The 19160-nt window shown below is 32.9% G+C and overlaps 1 protein-coding gene across 1 annotated transcript in view; it reads right to left on the reverse strand.

Annotated features, from left to right (window-relative positions):
* The window catches only part of Tmtc3 (Transmembrane O-mannosyltransferase targeting cadherins 3), a 153764-nt gene that overhangs the window by 19092 nt on the left and 115512 nt on the right, over nucleotides 1–19160 (reverse strand). The window contains exon 2 of the mRNA XM_090110446.1: nucleotides 12053–12189. Coding sequence (XP_089966572.1) covers nucleotides 12053–12189 — 137 coding nt within the window. The remainder of the gene's footprint in view (nucleotides 1–12052; nucleotides 12190–19160) is intronic.

Raw genomic sequence — 19160 nt, forward strand, 5'->3', positions numbered from 1 at the left:
TTTAAGTAATATTGTTGCTTGTTTCAATTCTTTGATCCCTTTTTTAGTTTGGTTGATGAGATTAAATTTATAGAATGTTGTTTATGCGTAAAATGGGGATCAGTGTCTTGTAATTTAGGAGTAAGTCGTGATAATGGTATGAAATAAACATTATGTTTATGTTTAGGAAAGTTATCTATCCAGTTGTAATTTCATTAAAATCTAAAACACAAGTTTAAAAGACATAATATATGTATTTCAATGACTTCAGTTTAGAAAACAATAAGAATATCTTATAAATTAAACATAGGTAAATATGTCTACATGCATAAGGTAAACAGAAAATTGTTTAGCTAAGCAAATGTAAACTGACATTAACCACGACCAAAGGTCGAAGTACTCTACATGGATCGCAGCCTAACATCACCCAACATTCTCTAGACATTCTAATAAAGACCTTTTACATTTGACTGCGCACAGGAATATGTCAGTGACATAGCAACTACGGCTAAAGGAGTGGTTAGGTCAAAGTCATTAGATTGTTAAGCCACTGCTCGGCCGGCGCTCTAATCTTACTACCTAAGCACCTTACAACACCTATGCAATATGCATATCCTACACCTATTTTATGGGTGTTCCTGTCGACCTGCACCTGTCCGTATTGATTGTGCGAACGGTATTTGTTCCTGGCCGTTTGAGATGTTACTGTGTCGTCGAATTGGAATTGTTTTTGATGGATAAACGGATTTTGTGTTTCATGATTGTTTGTGTGATGGATTACGGTTGCAACTTTTAATGCAATAAAAATTTGTTGTTTCTGTTTAAGCATTCAATAGGATAAATAGGTTAAGACAAAAGCTTAACATGATGCTTATTTCATGTTATATTGTAAAATATCATTCAACCTGATTCGAACATTTAACTTAGCAATCATGGGTTCCTTGATAAGCATTGAAATAATTCTGAAATTGTTAAAATAAAACCTCAAAATTGTTATAAACCAAGAAAAATAATAATGTTCAGTGCTTCAAGATTGCCACTTCTCATAAGTCAAAGCAAAAGATAAATCGGCATACATCAGCAACCCGTACTTCAGCCAATATATTTACGAATTCGGAGCCAAAAATCAGTGAACTTTAAATTCTCGGCTTGAATAATACTCCCTCTACACATAAGCGGTACAGCATAATTAGAGCTCACTTACAAAGCGAACAACACATCCGGCAAAGCTTAAATTAAAATCTTTGTGACGTCACAGTTTAACATGACGTACTAGATACTCACTGGAATTTTAATACAACATGCATTATTTCCAACTGAAAATGAAACACATCTATCTAGACAAATTTATTATGTATCTATGTCCAGTGAAGTAGTTACAATAAGCTATTAGCTTAGAAAAGAAGGATAATTATTTAAGCTTTCAAATGATCAGTGCAAAGATTGCATCTACTGTTTAGAATATCCCACATAAAGACTCGAGTTTCAATATTAATCCCTCAATATAAAAATAAATCCCTACAGAAATATTGCTTCCATTAAACAAAAGTCAGCCTTATGATATTTTTACATGAGTACCCAAGTAATGTTTGATAATTTAATTTGGGTTAGAGCCCAACGTTTGATGCTTTAATATGGGTTTAATTAGGAATATACAATATTGACGTAGACCCAAATCGTCCTTACACGCCTTTTTGTATGTTATAATAAAACGGTTGAAAGGCAATTTGAAAGTTTTGCGGGTTTCCTCTTCACGATACCCGGGAGTGCTTTCATTCCGAATAAATACTTTTAATGTGCTTATTAGTTTTATATCTGACCCAGTTTTTAACTTTCAGCGGTCGAAATAGACTAAACTGAAGATTAACTCTGCCATTTAGGGATTGAGAATTGATTGATTGTTTAGAAAATGAAAGGCTGTAGGTTTTCAAATGTTAACGTTCTGTTTATTTAAGTTGGCGAAGTGGCTTTGTAATTAAATCGTGATGAGTTATTAATAGAAATACTAGATTTGTTATTGTGCCCTTTATAGCTGTTATTTAACTAATTAGTTGATATCTTGTTTCTAATGGGTCATGCAATGAAGTCTCCCTGATTCGAACTACTGCCCAATACAATAGTGTCGTTACGGAGCGTCTGCAGACGTGAAGACGTCCGCCCGCCACTCGCGCTAGGAGTCGAGTGACAATAATTGTGTAAGTTTGTACACCTCGCGGCCACAGGTCTGAACACCAACTAATTGAGAGCGCACCGTCCAACTTCGGCCGGAATTAAGGCACTCGTTAGTGACTTTTTGTGTAACTGCCAGAATCTCTATCGGAGTTTGCGAAACATTTATACGTAGGTACTCGTAGTTTGTTTTCGACGGGCTTGTACGTAATGAGTTCCTCGATTGGATACGATCCTCGCTCGGTACGAAGGGATTTCAGCGAAAGTTTTCAAAACGTTCATTGTTTTTTTCGACGAACTTTGTTAATACGTCACTCGGGTACCTGCCTTTATTATATGATGGAAACCTATTAGGGGAGTAAATAACAGGGTACGGACGAGGGGCTAAATTGATACTTTTATGTCGATGGTCAAATTCAGTTTCAGTTGAGTTAGGAATAAAAGCCTTGGAATTGTAATGCTTTTTTATAGATCTTATAGACATAACAAAGATAAAACAACAGTGGCCAGCTAATCCTATAAAGTAATCAACACTTAACAAAATATTTGAAATTATGTAGGTACTTATTGTTATTAATACTACCTATTCAATTATTTTGAAAAGATTTCAAGCTCACATTGAATTTTTTACACTGAAATTTTTTAACCCTAACTCCGCAATACCGCTACACAGCGCTTCTTAATTCCAACCAGTTTTGATACTTTAGCAATAATAATAACAAGTTTTAAAATAACGTCAACAAAAACGATTGCAAGTTCGCAGAGCGCCTTGTTTGATACAATTACGTTAGAAAGTTGGTGGTTTCTGCAGAAAGAACTTAAAAGTGGTTAAAGTTAAATTTTTGCACGTGAATAACGCGGGACACAAGTTGCCTGTCTAGCGTTTTGATAAATAATATTTTGTTAGTGTTACCTCTTGTTTCTTTTTTCAATTTTTTTTATTTGAAAATTGATTTATGGATATTTACTATATGTGAAAAGATTTTAATTTATTGACAACAGCATATGTATCTTTTAAATGCTATCCTTAACTAGTGTATTACAGAACTCTAATAAACATAGAAACTCAGCTATCAGCTGTGCCATATAAAATAAAAATGACGATAATATTATGAATTCATATAAATATTCCCAATAAAGACTCTGGTATGTACGTGAGATATGCACAATATTTATTGGTGTATTATATTTGTCGTGTGTAACGAAGTATGCTTGGTATCTTCCTCTTTGAACCTTAGTATTCTCCCGTTACCATGGCAACCAGATATCGTGATTAATGGGGAGAAAGTACGGTACGCAGTGTATTCGCTTTGTGCCAGTCAAATAAAAGGAATTCAAGTACGCACTTGAGTAAGAAGTACATCACTTGAGATGAAAGAAAATATAGGATATCGTTATCACTTGATTTTAAGGTTAAGATACGATGGGGATATATAATAATTAGGAGATTTTGTTTTATTTTGTATTGCTTTGAACAAAAGGCATTTATACATATATCATATATAATTATTATAGCTTTGCCATGCCGTTTCACTCGCGGACAAAACTCAGGGCAATTTTATTTATTCATTATTTTTAGGCAAATTCTAGTATTTAAAGTTTTATCTAAAACTACAGTCTACAATGGTTTTGGCCATAAAATCATAACAAATAGATTGACGTACAGAATTTTGCATTCGTTATACTTTTGTATACCTACTATATTAGTATGGATTATAAATATTTTCATATGAAAGTTAAGCAATGTTAAATTGCAAATTTTATAACTACGTGGCTCGTTGGTTACATGAATTCGTAGCTTATGAGCTTAAAAGGGATTCACTTTAAAGTAATACTTTTTGAATGAATGAATGAATGAAAAATTCTTTAATGCACACAAAAATACAAGATTACAAAAAAGAATAATACAAATTATAATATTATGTACAGAGGGCGGTCTTATCGCTGTAAGCGATTTCTGCCAGACAACCCGAAAAACCATAAGGATTACATATTTTATGGTGGTGGTGCATTACATTTTGGATACATAGTACCTATGCTTAAAATTGAATAAAATTAATAATAAATAAATATAAATAATTATGTCATAAATAATAAATATATAAATAAATAGATACATAATAACAAATATATACATACATACATACATAATACATATATAAATACGTAAATAAATACATACATTAATATATATTATACTTACACAAATACACATACGAACTTAAAGAAGAACATCAACATACATGTGAAACTATATAAATTATAGGCAAGGAATAAATTCAAATAAATAAAATAGATATCTTATAATATGTTACGAAGCTGGTTGCGATAAATATTGCTTTAATGCATTCTTGAATACATTTATTGACTGAGCACGTCTTATCGATTCTGGAATAGAGTTCCAGAGGTTGATTGCAGACACAGTGAAGGAAGAATGGAAGAAATTGGATCTATGGGAAGGGATGCTTAAGGTGAGTAGATTAGAGGAACGGAGAGTAAGGCTATTTTCACCCAGGAATTTGAAATTTTGTTTAAGGTAAAAAGGGGTTTTGGGATCAAATAGAATTTTGTACAATAAATGCAGAATATGAGCATTCCGGCGGACGCGGATGGGAGGCCACTTGAGCTTGGCTCGGAATTCGGACACATGGTCATATTTGCGCAGTCCAAATACGTAACGTATACATACGTTTTGGAGTCGCTCAAGGGAGTCAAGTTGTTGTTCGGAGAGGTCAGGGTAGGAAATGTCAGCATAATCCAGGATAGGAAGGAGTAAAGTCTCAGCAAGCGTTACTCTTGTAGGAATGGGCAGAAAATTGCGCAATCGACGAATGGAACCTACAGCGCCATACATTTTTTTCCGTAATGTCTCTATTTGCACATTCCAAGACAAGTTCTTATCAAGATGGAGCCCGAGATTTTTGACAGACTCGCTGAACGGAATGTGCGATCCACCAAGAATAAGCTTTGGTAAGCTGTCCCAATCTAGCTTGGCAGTCATTTTACGGCTACCAATAATGATAGCTTGAGTCTTAGACGGGTTAACAGTGAGACCGAAATTGTGGGACCAGGTAGAGATAGTGTCTAAATCAGCATTTGTTTGATGTATAGCTTCTGAAATTCCCGAGATGGCTGTATGTGAGTAAATTTGCAAATCATCTGCATACATATGGTAGGGAGAAGTTAAATTTGAGGAAATTGAGTCAATAAATATTGAGAAAAGGATTGGTGACAACACGCTACCTTGAGGGACACCGACCCTTAAGTCACACCACGACGACAGAACGTCATCAACTTTAATACGTTGCCGGCGTCCCTGAAAAAAGCTACGGAACCATTCAATAGCTGCTGATGAAATGTTAAGAGAAGCAAGCAAACCCAGCATAATATCATGATCGACCGAGTTAAAAGCGTTACTGAAATCTAAAGGAGGAGGATGGATGGAGGTGGTAGAGAAAACGTAAATATGTACCACGGGCGAAGCCGGGGCGGACCGCTAGTCAATAATAAATATTTCGGGACAATTTTTACACACGGCACGATCTGATCCCATACTAAGCTCCCACTTGTGTTATGGAAACCAGATGGCTGATAAACATACATATATCATTTTAAATAAATAATTAGGTATATAGATAATTAACACCCTGACACAGCGCAAACATTCATCACACAAGTTTTCATCACACAGTTCATCACACAAATATTTGCCCCGGGTGGGAATCGAACCCACGACCTCTGGCTTGGAAGGCAGGGCCACTACCAACCAAGCCAACCAGCCAGTCAATATATCAAAATATGCTTTAATTTTATACTTATAAGTTACAATAATATTTAGTTATAATAATATAGAATTCCAACATTGCTAAACAGATCCAATCTCGATGTTTTAATAATTCCTTGCATGTATCACATTTGTGTAGTTCCAGAAATCGAACAGTCCCAATCAAATATGTAACGTTTTTGAATAGAACATGTATTGAATATTTAATAAGTCGTACCACAAATTGCGGCCATATTATGTGATAATATTGTGTGTTCCAATGTCACGGTTGACGGTCCATTCGACCACAACCATCAATCACGTCGATACGCTCTCTTCGTCATTCTAATTATATATTAACTAGCTGAACACCGCGGTTTGGCCCGCAAAACGCAATGGAAATACAATTTAGCTTCCTATATTTCACAGTTTTAAAATAGCGCTAACTATTGGAAACATAACAAACAAAATATTGGATAAAAAAACAAACCACTGCGAAGTGCGAATACTATTTTAATAGACTTTAGTTTTTAAAAGGTAGATCTTGATATTATGACCTTCGAACAACAGCAAAGATACATACTCTGTAACTATTTAAAAGCTATAGAATTTAGACGGAACCGAACATAATACTCATAGTTTCAGTCCTAAACATTATGTACCACATTTTATTTGATCATAACCCGTGTTTGATACCTACATACATACCATTATGCAAATTAAAAGATAATATTATCCATGTATAATAACAAATACATGGATATTTAGATTATAATATTTTATTTATTGCAGATAAATAATATTTAAAGGAATTGTAAGTTTTCGTCTCGATAAATATTGTTTTATTTAAATGTCCTTTGATGAAAGCGTAACGAAATCGTTTTGAAGTTTTATTCAGAAGGAAAAACAACTTGTGTCTGATAATCATTTCATTTATTTAAATACGCAAGAAGTATTAAAAATTAATCACGAAGCCGAATAAAACTATAATCAGAGGATAAATATTCTGTGTTATTGCGGTAAAAAATCGATGTAAGCTGATATCGGATTTATAATGTAAATTTTAATTTAACACAAACGTTGAATGATTTCGAACAATTATAAGCTTCGTTATTATACATAATATTACTGCGTTACACAATTAATTACTGACACACAGTCTAGAAATAAGACAAAGGGTAGGTATAATTAAGAGCGTAATGGCGTCCGAGGCGGTATTTTGAGCAATGAAAAACTAATTCAACTTGGTTAAAACTCTCTTGAAACGCAAATAAATACGCCACGATAAAATAAACTTTATTACGCTCCGGTAAATATCAAATTACATTATGATACCAGTTTTTAGTGGGTCAGGGCAGCCATATTTAGGTAAAATTTAATGCTTGTCAAAAAATTAAAATGCTTTTTTTACCTGTGTAGTCTGTACACATAAAATTGAGGTGTTTGTCTGTGATTTCAAAATATGTAGCCTCAACTAATTATAGATGTAAACAAACCTTTTTAAAATAACTATGTATGTCTTTTTATTTGGAATAATCTCTGAAATGGTTGAAACAGTTTTAAATACTACTCTCCATCTCGTTATTCGCAACAAGCAATTATACAACTAGCGTACATACGTCATATAAATTCAAAACCAATTATAATAGCTCGAAATTCTCAAAACATACATTCGTTCGTCTTCATTTAATCTGTTTACAAAGCTCTCATCCCAGTCTAAGAAACCTTTCAAGTAAGATACACACAATATCCGAATATACGAGTACTAGCTGTTCCCCGCGGTTTTACTGGCATTGCTCCGCTTCTTTTGGTCTTAGTATGATGATAGAGTCTTATAGCCTTCCTCGATGAATGGCCAATCTAATACTGAAATAAATTTTCAAATCAGATCAATAGTTCCTGGGATGAGCAACCAATAAAACAAAAAAAGCTTTAAAATATAAGTAGGTAAGGATTCACATTTAGAACAAATTAATATTTGTTTTATTCCGAGTTGACAGCCCTATCCACAGCAACTGTTACTGCATTGCGCGGTTCTTTTGATTTTTTTCGGTTCATTAAGCTATGAATGATCCACCACTCTCTTGTTTTGGGTAACAAATTTCCTTATTTGCGCAATCTCGAAGATGGAAGAGGTTTTTAAAGCTTTTTTAAGGATAATTTTTGTATAATTCACTTTTCTAACTTGCTCTCCTCCATTTTATTCCTTCTGTGAATAATTTTAATGAAAATCAAGAATCCTTTGAACAGTTCTTTATGATTTTAAATTGCGCTATTGTTATGTTCATTACTTATGGACGTGGAATAGAAAAAGAGAATCGGATTTTTTTAACTTTTAATATCATTCAATGGCTTACAAAAGAAAATTATTTTAAATTTAGTATTGTGTGCTTTCAAAAGTTCCTAATTTAAAAAAGAATAAAGATGATTTCAGGCGAGGCGTTTCAAATCTAGAATTAACGACGGACACGACATGATTTTCAAGTAATTCATTTAAATATTTTTTTCAAACATCGTAATAATATTATCTTACAATGATTTTCATTAAAGCGCAAATACATAGGTAGGCGATACATAAATCTTTAATTTGCCACCGGTTAATATAATTTAACATGTTATCGTTTGAAGCTTATTCCCGGTCTAATTGGCAAGTAATAGAAATGCAATATTCCATAAGGGAATAACGTGAATTGTACAGAGGCCTGTATTCTTAATGGGGATCAGGTAGATGAGGGATTCCACATGCAAGCGGCAGTCATGAATTTAAAAGTAATTCCATTATAACTTTGAAGTTGTGAAAATGTTGCCGGGTTGCAAATAATATGAAGCTAAAAGTTGCGAGTGATACTCTAATGTGATTGGAGTGTTCTAAACATGTTATAACTTTTAAGTGGCGTGTACACATCGCTGGGACAGAGGATATTTTTTAATTTCCTAGGTTAGATGTTTATAATTTCATGTACGTTTTTATTTAAGACTGAACTATAAACTGGATTTGATAATTCGTTCCTTTCCTTGCTATTTTTAGAAGCATTTTAAATTCAGTTTTTTTCTGTAAGTTGTATTGTTGTATAATAATAGTATGGAAGAATTACACATTACAAAAGAAAAAAATAGGCTGCAAACATAGTCCGCCAACCTTTAGACGCGTTATTTCAATTCCCAACAAACATAAACAAACTAAATGCTTTTAATGAAACTAATAAAATTATCCTAATATACTTCAAGAAAATAAATTTTCTAAATCGAATAATAATATACAGTAATATCTACAAACTCTCACTCAACTTTTATTCACGTAAACTTTTACAAGTGCTTATGAATTATTAAGCTATCCAGGTTTCAGAATCACTTTATATTTTATCGAATTATGTACCATAAAAATACAAATTCTGTCCTTTAATATACCTAACTTTTATCGATACATGTACAAAAGTATACAATTATATATTACTGCTATACTATAGTACCTAGTAAATATACTTGTCTTGTTTTCTTGTATAGCTAGTAATGTATAAAATACATTGGACTGAAAGTACGGTGCGGTTAACCGGTAACCAGAGCATTTTGCATATCTAACTCGAAGTGCTATTCCAGTTTCCGTTTCCTTCTAAATAAATACATTTGAAACAAGCCACTACCAAAGACACAAGACTAAAGTTTTGTACGTTATAATTCACTTTGTAAAAATGACTTAAGAATAATGAAAATAATTTATTCTAATATAATTTTCTTTGTTTACTTCTATCGCTGACTGCATTCATAATTTGATGGAAAAGTTTTAAGTCTTCAATTTTCAATAATATCACTAAATGGAAAACCTAGTGAGGTTTCCATATATGTTTATTACTTCATTAGCTTAATTTATTGGTAGATATTTTAATTTGTACACATTATCAATTATTGTGTGGTTAAAACAAATCACAGCTCAATTGAATTGATTTCATTAAATGACTATTGAATATTATTATTCATATTGGCAACTTGTTTATGATGATATGGCAGAGTGGTTAGTATCCTTGTTTATTTATTTTTTAGATTTTAGAAAAGGATTTCGGTTCGATCCCAGTGCGGGTTAAATTGTCTGATCAATTATACGTGTTTATATGTGCAATATGTTTGTCTTCGAAAACAACTTTTTATTTATAACTTTTCAAATTTCAGTTCGTCGTGTCAAATTTTGTTTTTGCATTAACAAAACTCTAGGCCATTTCCCATCCTTAAGTTAGTGTTGTAAGAGTGTTTGTGTCGCTTAAAGAGAAATATCTATAAGCCACGAATATTCCACTATCTTAAAGTTCGCAATGGCGAACCATTATCTTGAAGTTGGCAACCCATTCGGATATCAAAAGTAATAGGTCGAAAATAGCTAAAAGGATTAAGCTGGCAAATTGGATGTTGAGCATAAACTCCGGATAAATTCGTGGTGGACATAGCAAGTATCCGTAATTAGCAGTAACTAAGGGGATCCGGGCGGACGGTCGTCTGATTAAAACTGGCTTAACTCGGCCACTTTGGCGCTTGCAACAAATAGAAGTACGTCTATGCACGCCAATGTACTGTAATTATCCCTCGAACTTTGTAATACGATAGCGATCTATTCATTTACGGGTTTTTATTGCTAATTGCGGCGATTATGCAGCGGCCATGTTTATCGCGCTGATTAAGGACAATAGTTATACTTTATGCGTGGTTCTTGGCACAAAGAGCTGAAGGAAAATTCCTTCTTTCAATAGTCTTTTGAGTTTATGTCCATTCTTTTGTTCTTTTCACAATTTACATTGTAGACGTTTTTCGTTTCTTTATCTAGCCATTATTAAAGAGTATTTCATACTTTAATAATTCCACAAGAAAGTTAATTAAGAATTTTTCTTTTATCCGTGAATACTATTGAGTTAGAGTTAATAACCAATTAATTTTTATAATTGCGAAAGTTACTCAGATGGCTACGGCGTTTCTTAGAGACAAATACTAAAATGTTACGTGCCAATTGAAGGGCAAATTGTTATAAGTTTATTTGAGCAAGTCGTTAAAAGTAATACGGGAATCACAGAAAGCAACCCGGCCAAGGTAGCGTGGGATATAATGCTGAATTATTTAAGAGTTGACTCCAGCCTTCCCGAAACGGGTGGTTTATTGACTCCTAACAATTAAAAGTTTCTCGATTCCATTAACAATTACGGGTTAACGATCCAGCTGTGATTGGACTTTAATATTAATTAATTTCAACTTACGCAAATATGAGAGGCATCTATCGCACAACTTGACGAAATTTCCATTAAATAGTTATTAATTTCAGTTTTGAGGGTCCGCTACGTTTACTTATAAATGTTTGGCTGGATAACTTTCAAAGTAAGTACGCCGAGTGAGAGTAATTAATACAAATAACGATTAATTTTAAATCCAATATATATTATGATACCACGAATATTTTCAGTACTATGAAATGGTTTATATGACGTTTGATAATACGTTAGCATCTGATAAAGACATATAATATCACATAGAGATGCCAGGGCTTTCCATACTAGACATCTTTTGTCTGGGAGACATTCTTTTATATCCTTTAATGTATTATGTCTGACTTTCTCCTTGAGTGTATGTTGGTCTTGTTTTTACTTGACAACGTCAGGTGGTTTTTGAGTTGACGTTTATTTCTATGGTGTAACTTGATTGTTTTTGGATCAACAGATGACGGTAACAGTCGGGGGTCTTTTCTGAGACACCAAAAAACGATAGATAAGAATTAAATAATGAAAGAGCACATTTTGCAGGAAAAACTGCGCTGGTTTTCAGTGACCACTATTATTTTACCATTATTAGAAAATGTTTTATTGTACTAAACAACCATATACAGTTTAAACAAAAACGTATCTAATCACTACATAGTATAAAACAAAGTCGCTTTCTCTGTCCCTATGTCCCTTTGTATGCTTAAATCTTTAAAAATACGCAACAGATTTTGATGCGTTTTTTTAAATAGATAAAGTAATTCAAGAGGAAGGTTTTAGTTTATAATTTATTAGGTTTTAGACAAAGCGGGCGAAGCCGCGGGCGGTAAGCTAGAAATTTTAGAGAGCATAGTTTCCAGTGCATGTGAAATAATAACTAGTTATCTATAAACCTATTATAAACAATTACCTGTAATATAGTAGGGACACCAACGCATGCAGCAGCAGGTTGACGAGGTGGTAGCCAGCGGGCTGCAACCCGTGGATCGCGTAGTTCCATCTGAAGGTCAGCACCGTCAGAGGACGGTAGGATTTGTGAGATTGTTCCTGTAAATAATGGAATGATCAGTTGATTTCTTTTAATTAGGAGGTCGTTGATGTATTATAAAATAATTTTAAATTGAGTTGGTAACTGGCTTTGAAAGGAACGCAGCCATTATGACGTAATCATTATAATATTCATACTCCAAATCAGTTAATGATTTAGAAATATATAGATATTATCGCTTAAAAATAAGCGATTGTAAATTGATTTAAATTTTCTATACTAGATAGTAATACTAAAAAGCCAATCGATTTTCTGTAACCTCAAAAAATCTAATTACAACGCAACAAATCACAAAACAGAAGTATCAATTAAACACTTTCACGCTGAATTTTAATTAAACAAAAGTTTAAAGAGAAAAGCGTTGAGATAAGATTTACATAAGGATCCCATAATAGTCCGGGATACATCGCCCATTTTTGCAAGTGATTACTATCAAGCTAATTTTTCGTGAGTAGCTTTATTTTGATGAGATGCCCAATAATTTCATGTACGAAACTCTCGATTGTGGTAGCTTACAGAGGTAACAAGGATAAAAATTTTTGATTTGACGGTTCTCAAATATTTATTACGCAATTTGTAGGACAATATGTCTGTTGAATTATATAAGTATTAAATAAGTGAAAATAAAAAAATCAGCTGGTTAGTAATCATTTATGATGACTTCGTTATCGATACACATTGGAAAGGGGGACTCTTTGATCAAACCATAGATTTTGTAGGACAAATATTTTTTCGAATAATTTAGATAATTATCTTGAGATTGAACAAAAAAAAACATTCAGTTAGTAATTAATATTTGAGAACCATCAAATCAAAATAGTTTATCCTTGTTTCCTCTGGTAGCTACCACAATCGAGAGTTTTGTACATGAAATTATTGGGCATCTCATCAAAATAAAGCTACTCACGAAAAATTAGCTTGATAGTAATCACTTGTAAAAATGGGCGATGTATCCCGGACTATAATGCAAATAAACGACTAAATGAACGGCGCTCAGGAATTTCAATTGCATGTAATACGCGAAGTATGAACAAATAAATCACCTTTATGGTATAAGTTGAACGTACAAAAATGTCGGTGTCGCATAAAGTTGATTCATGGTGGGACAAAATTAGGTAGCGTTACGCTTCTTTAAATGAAATTCCATGTCAGGTAGGCTGGGGTGGTACCATTTGTCACGGGAATGCTCTAGGATACGTATCTCATGTTTGGTACTGGCCTGAATTCGTGCAATGTGCAAATTCAATGGAAGAATAGCTGTTTGAAGATAAGATAGCGGTATAGACTTCTGTGTTGTAACGTGCTTGTGTGATCTGGTACAAAATGCGAAAAGAAAAGCATCTAAAACATGGAACACACCTTGTAAGGTTACATTTATGGTAAATTTTAGAAAGCTGTGGGATAAAGATTTTGATTGAGTTGCGCATATTTGAGTTGATCAAATAGAAAGCATTTAGTTTTTGAGGTACGTTCTAATCTAATTAGGCTGGTCCCTAAAGACCGTGTTGCTTCGCGTAGAAATTGCCTCTGTCCTCTACCTCTAGTGTCTTTAACATAGATATTTATTTTTGTACAAGAATAAATAGAAATGTAAGTTGGTTATAAAAACGTACCGGACTAGCAATTACATTAGCCATAGACAAATAGTACTTTTCTTTCAGTACTATTTTAAATACCTCAGTATACATAGTATTGGTTACCTAAACCATGTTCAATTTATCTTCCAAAGTTAGAAGCACCCCGTACAGTTCGAAGTTGAAGTTATTTCTAAGATTAGTTTTAAACACAGCTTCAAAATCTTGTTAAAAGTTTCTGTTTTAAATGTTGGAAACCACTGACCAAACTTTCAGATCTTGCTTTGGAACTTTTGGAGTTCTGACTATCACTATTAAACCTGATGTAGAGGTATATTTGAAAAGTCATTCGACTTTTTTACGAACTAGATAAATTCGTAATCTAGTACTTACTCAAAAAGTACTCTAACACTAAGAAAAACATTAATAAAATTAGTAAGCAAAGATTTGGTTACCGAAGTTTACCTGAAACTGCAAATATTTGTTATTAATCAATGCTTCTTTGAATATACTTAACGAATAAATAACCGCTTTATGTCGAAATACAGCATGAGTTTGAACAACACAAGAAATCTAATTTAATTTAATAAAGAAAATGATTCAAAATTGGTAGATAAATGGGATATAATTTCCGGCGCTTAATGAAGCCTCTGAAGTCTGAATTCATTTCGTTATTGCCATATTATTTTTTTATTTTTCGAATAAAACGTTATTTCACCTGATTATGTATATTGTATAACGTTAATGATTGAAAATACCATTACATTTGTAGTACGAACCTAATATTTAAATGACCTAAGTTATTATATTTGAATAAGCTAGATGTGTTTTGACACTACATTCTCAAAATATAATAAAGCATGTGGTATATTCCCGATGATGAACCGCCGTACAGCACAGGTAATTTATAATAGTCTTGTGGGCTGGCGAACTAGGCCATTTGTGTGGCGGCAGGATTTAGCTCTGCCTCATCCACTAAAAAGCTGCGACGTATGTGGTTCTGCGGTCCACTATTCTAATGTATATTACTAAAATTCACGTAATATTTGATGCTAAAATGTTTTGGTTGCGGCTAAAACGTTTGCGACATTCCGAGTTTAACGAGCTTCAGCTGCGACGTAAAATGTTATATTATATTTATGGCGTACTCGGAAAGCGGATATAATCTACATGGAATTAATATTAATGTACCTGTAAAATTTTCTTGATGATAATTTTAATTCGTAATTAAGTTTTACGGTCTAGTAGGATGTGCTTTGAGAACATGTATCTTGGAACAAGGTAAAATCTGAAATGATAACCGACTACCTAATATTACGTAATATGTCGATTTATATTTTCTTAATGATGTTTAGTTGAAGGTTTAGTTTGAGATTAGTGTAAGGACGTATTTTTGAAGGAAACTACTGTTTTTAGATTAAATATTTATACTGGGTAAATCTTATGGTTAGAAATGTATAGCGGAGTTTTGCAGTATGTATCAAAAACTTTCCATTTTAAGTTCCATTTATAAAAGCCAAATCAATTACAAACGCATATTGAACATAATATCTTCCATATAAAAAATTATAACGTCCAGATCAAATCGTGCAATAAAATTTTATGAAATAATTTATTTGTAACATGGTTGAGCTTTATCTAGCGAATACCGTTAAGATAGGCGAGGGTTTAAAATATGATGGTTTATCTAAACGGTCATTTACAGTAGCGTGTGAAAAATGACACGACCTTTTAGCCTGGTCATAAATTGTGAACAATTTTCAACTTGATAGAGTTTTATTTTAGCGTACATTTACGTATTCTATTGCGGGACCCGTGACATATTTATACAGGACTAGCTTTCCGCCCGCGGCTTCGCCCGCATTTTAAAAGATAAACCCGCATAGTTCCCGTTCCCGTGGGATTTCCGGGATAAAACCTATCCTATGTGTTAATCCAAGTTACCCTCTATATGTGTGCTAAAATTCATTGTAATCGGTTCAGTAGTTTTTGCGTGAAAGAGTAACAAACATCCATACAAACTTTCACATTTATAATATTAATAGGATAAAGCCGTCATGATAAACGATTGCCACTATACATTTGTTTAAGTAGCTAGTTATTACGGGGATTATTATTATTGTAGGGTGCGTATAGAAACGTGCGGCAGACGGTCCCAGCTACTTATTTGTTAAACAGATTAATGTCGGTTTCCGCGTAGAACGCGTCTCGATAATTTATAGGCTCTGCGCTACACCCCTTTGCGATATAACGCTTGTAATCATTGTTTTAATAGAAATTGTTGATGATGTTTACAAATGTACTTAGAACACAATTCAACGCTGATGAATTCGCTACGTCTTACTGTTAAATTTGTTTGTGTCTAAATAATATATTCGGCAAATCATTGGTAACGTTTCATTCAATTATCTGCTTTCAGAAATTATTTCTACGAAAAAGTACCTTCTTACATGGAAAATCAATTTTATTGTAGATTGCGGTTGCTATCAAGCACTGGGAAGATTATTTAATTTGAAACAGAATTGTATACTCACTTATAAATAAAAACTTTGTGAGAATTTGCCTTTCGTGGTATGATTTCTTGGAATACCGTAAATAATATTGTTACAGAGATGTTAAATATAAAAATAACACAATAACGTTAGAGACTGAAATTGTTGTGTAATTCGTTGAGGTTGAGGGATAAAGCAAAAGTTACATTTGTTTCTGGCGGGATTTGATGGTAACAGATAATTGAAAAGTATTTTATAGCCAAACCAAACAGAGTACAATTGATAACCATTTTTTATTTTATATAATATGTAACGTGACATATTTATGTAAAGATGTACATAACACAATATATACTTAATAATATTATAAAGCTGAAGAGTTTGTTTGTTTGAACGCGCTTATCTCGGGAACTACTGGTCCGATTTGAAAAATTATTTCAGTGTTAGATAGCCCATTTATCGAGGAAGGCTATAGGCTAAGTATCATCTCGCTAAGACCAACAGGAGCGAAGCACTACGGGTAAAACCGCGGAGTACAGCCAGTATTTAATAAAACCAATCTGAAATACAAAAGTATCATGTCTATTCTAAATTCTAAAACGAGAGGATCAATAGCTCCTTTGCAAGTTTAAATTATAAATACATTATGAAACATTACCGATACTTAATATTCGATTTAAGCTTTGGGTCTGGAAGGTTCGGTTAATTAATGCGTCATTATTACAGATTTTATGTATTACTTAATTACGTTACGTTAAATACGGTTACGTTAATTTAATCAAATTTTACAAAGCGTAGGAATGAAAGAAGCTTTTCATTCCAATAGCCGTCAGTATTTCATATGTTTTGTTCTCAATGTACGGATAAATGTATTTCATTTGTTTTACAACTGTTTATATTCTCACATTAAATGCAGAGCTTTATATTATACTAGCTGCGCCCCGCGGTTTCACCCGCATGGCTCCGCTTCTGTTTTCCTCGATAAATAGGCTATCTAACACCGAAAGAATTTTTCAAATCGGACCCGGAGTAGTTCCTGAGATTAGCGCGTTCAAACAAACCAACATTTAGTATAGATTTTATGTAAATCAAGTTAGTTGATCCTCTCGTATTAAGTAGATATGCTTAATATTATTAGGAGCATACAAAACTACACGTGTGCGATATCAACAAAATGAGTTTTCTGTCTTTTTCACGCTGAATTATCATTTCGTCTGAAAGTCGGATATGTTGTAGCTAGGGAAGGTTGTCATAGATATCAGAATACACGTATAAAATAATAATACAGTTGTCAAAGGTTCGGTCACGTAGTGATGTGTCAGTTTCCGATATTGTCAGCGTCGAAACGATTCAAGGAAAATTGGATCGTTTTATTGATAACAAGGTGAATTGAAAGAAATCCTCGGATGTAGTATGAGCTGGACATTGTGTATTATGTCATGATACTTGTTCTTGTTATGGGACAAATTTAGTTTGATCAACAATTTAAGCGCTCGAGTGTAGGTACGCTTTAGTGTGTCGTACGTGTTATGATATTTTAATTGTAATTCGTGATATTAAGTTATGACGTAATATAACGAATATGAATTTAAAAAGTAATATAAATGTACGTAAATAAAATAACAAAGGTCATCACTTCTGTTCTGAAGGTACGTCGTAAGCATTATTTCATTATGTTTCAGAAATCAAAAACACCTACACTTGCTTCGTCTTACCGTAGTATATAATTTATTTTCGCATAGCAAAAAACTGTCAAATTATCTCATATTCAAAGTGTTTTTTGTACGTTTCTTTGGAAGAAATTACATTAAAAAAGACATTAAAATATTCCCTGTTTGGAGATGAGCGTCCTTTCTGAGGCAAGAAAAATAATTCTTACATCTTATGGACTTTGATGGATGATCTAAATGAATTCAATTTAGGTTTTTACGCAGTTAAATCTTTGGTTTCCAGGAATGTATTATCATTAATGCCGTTGTAAGCATTCGCAAAAAATGCTTTTCGATGATTTTAAATTAGTTCAACGTTAAGTTAATAAGATTTTCAAATTTGCCTCAACAATCTTTTCGGAATTCTAAGAAAATTTAATATCGATGTAAAAGTAATTGTCTTGTATCAATATTTGGGAAATAAGTGCCTTCGTTGGAACATAAGCATCGAATTTTATAAAAGAATCATGAAACACTTTTCCCTGACTTCTTGCTTTGTGCCTATTTTTCGGGCTCAAGGTAAGTACGCACAGTGATGGTTGTCTGTTGTATTTTTCAATTAACTATGTATATCAACAAGCCGACATGTGTTGTATGGAGTCTTTATAATTATAAACTTAACTAATACTTAACTAAGTAATACACGCGAAAATGATTTAAAACGATTAATAACGGCAGATAGAGTAATTTTATTCCCAAATAAAATATTGGAAAAAACATATTGTTAATTTTTTAAAAGCCTAGGTTAGGTTTAGTACCTGGGTATCGACGTATCTCTTGTCATAGAATAATCATCATCATCTCATTATCACTTATCTCGGTGAAATCTAAGTTAGTTAGAGACTAGATAGGGGTGTGCGAAATAGTCTGAGCTATTACTATGTTATAAAAACAATTGATTCGTAGGTACAGTAATAAATAATAATTAATTCTTAGCAATAAAGTTAAGAAATATTACGTTAAGATGGTACCTATTTAAAAAACCATTTCTAAAAATAGAAGCTATTTCAATATTACCTTCCAACAACTCGTATTTTGTACCGTTTTGGATACACGTTACACACTGAATAAATGATGAAAAAAGTTTAAAATTTCATCGCCGCTGCCTCGCCCAAATCCGTGCGTCAGAGACCTCTTCGAAATAAATATCCAGATTGAAAGTTTAAAGCCGGCTATTAATTTTAGTTTATTCTGC

The sequence above is a fragment of the Colias eurytheme genome, chromosome 15, assembly GCF_061535395.1.
Source record: "Colias eurytheme isolate Ceu_HAF_F1 chromosome 15, ilColEury1 Martin Lab GWU primary, whole genome shotgun sequence".
NCBI lineage: Eukaryota > Metazoa > Arthropoda > Insecta > Lepidoptera > Pieridae > Colias > Colias eurytheme.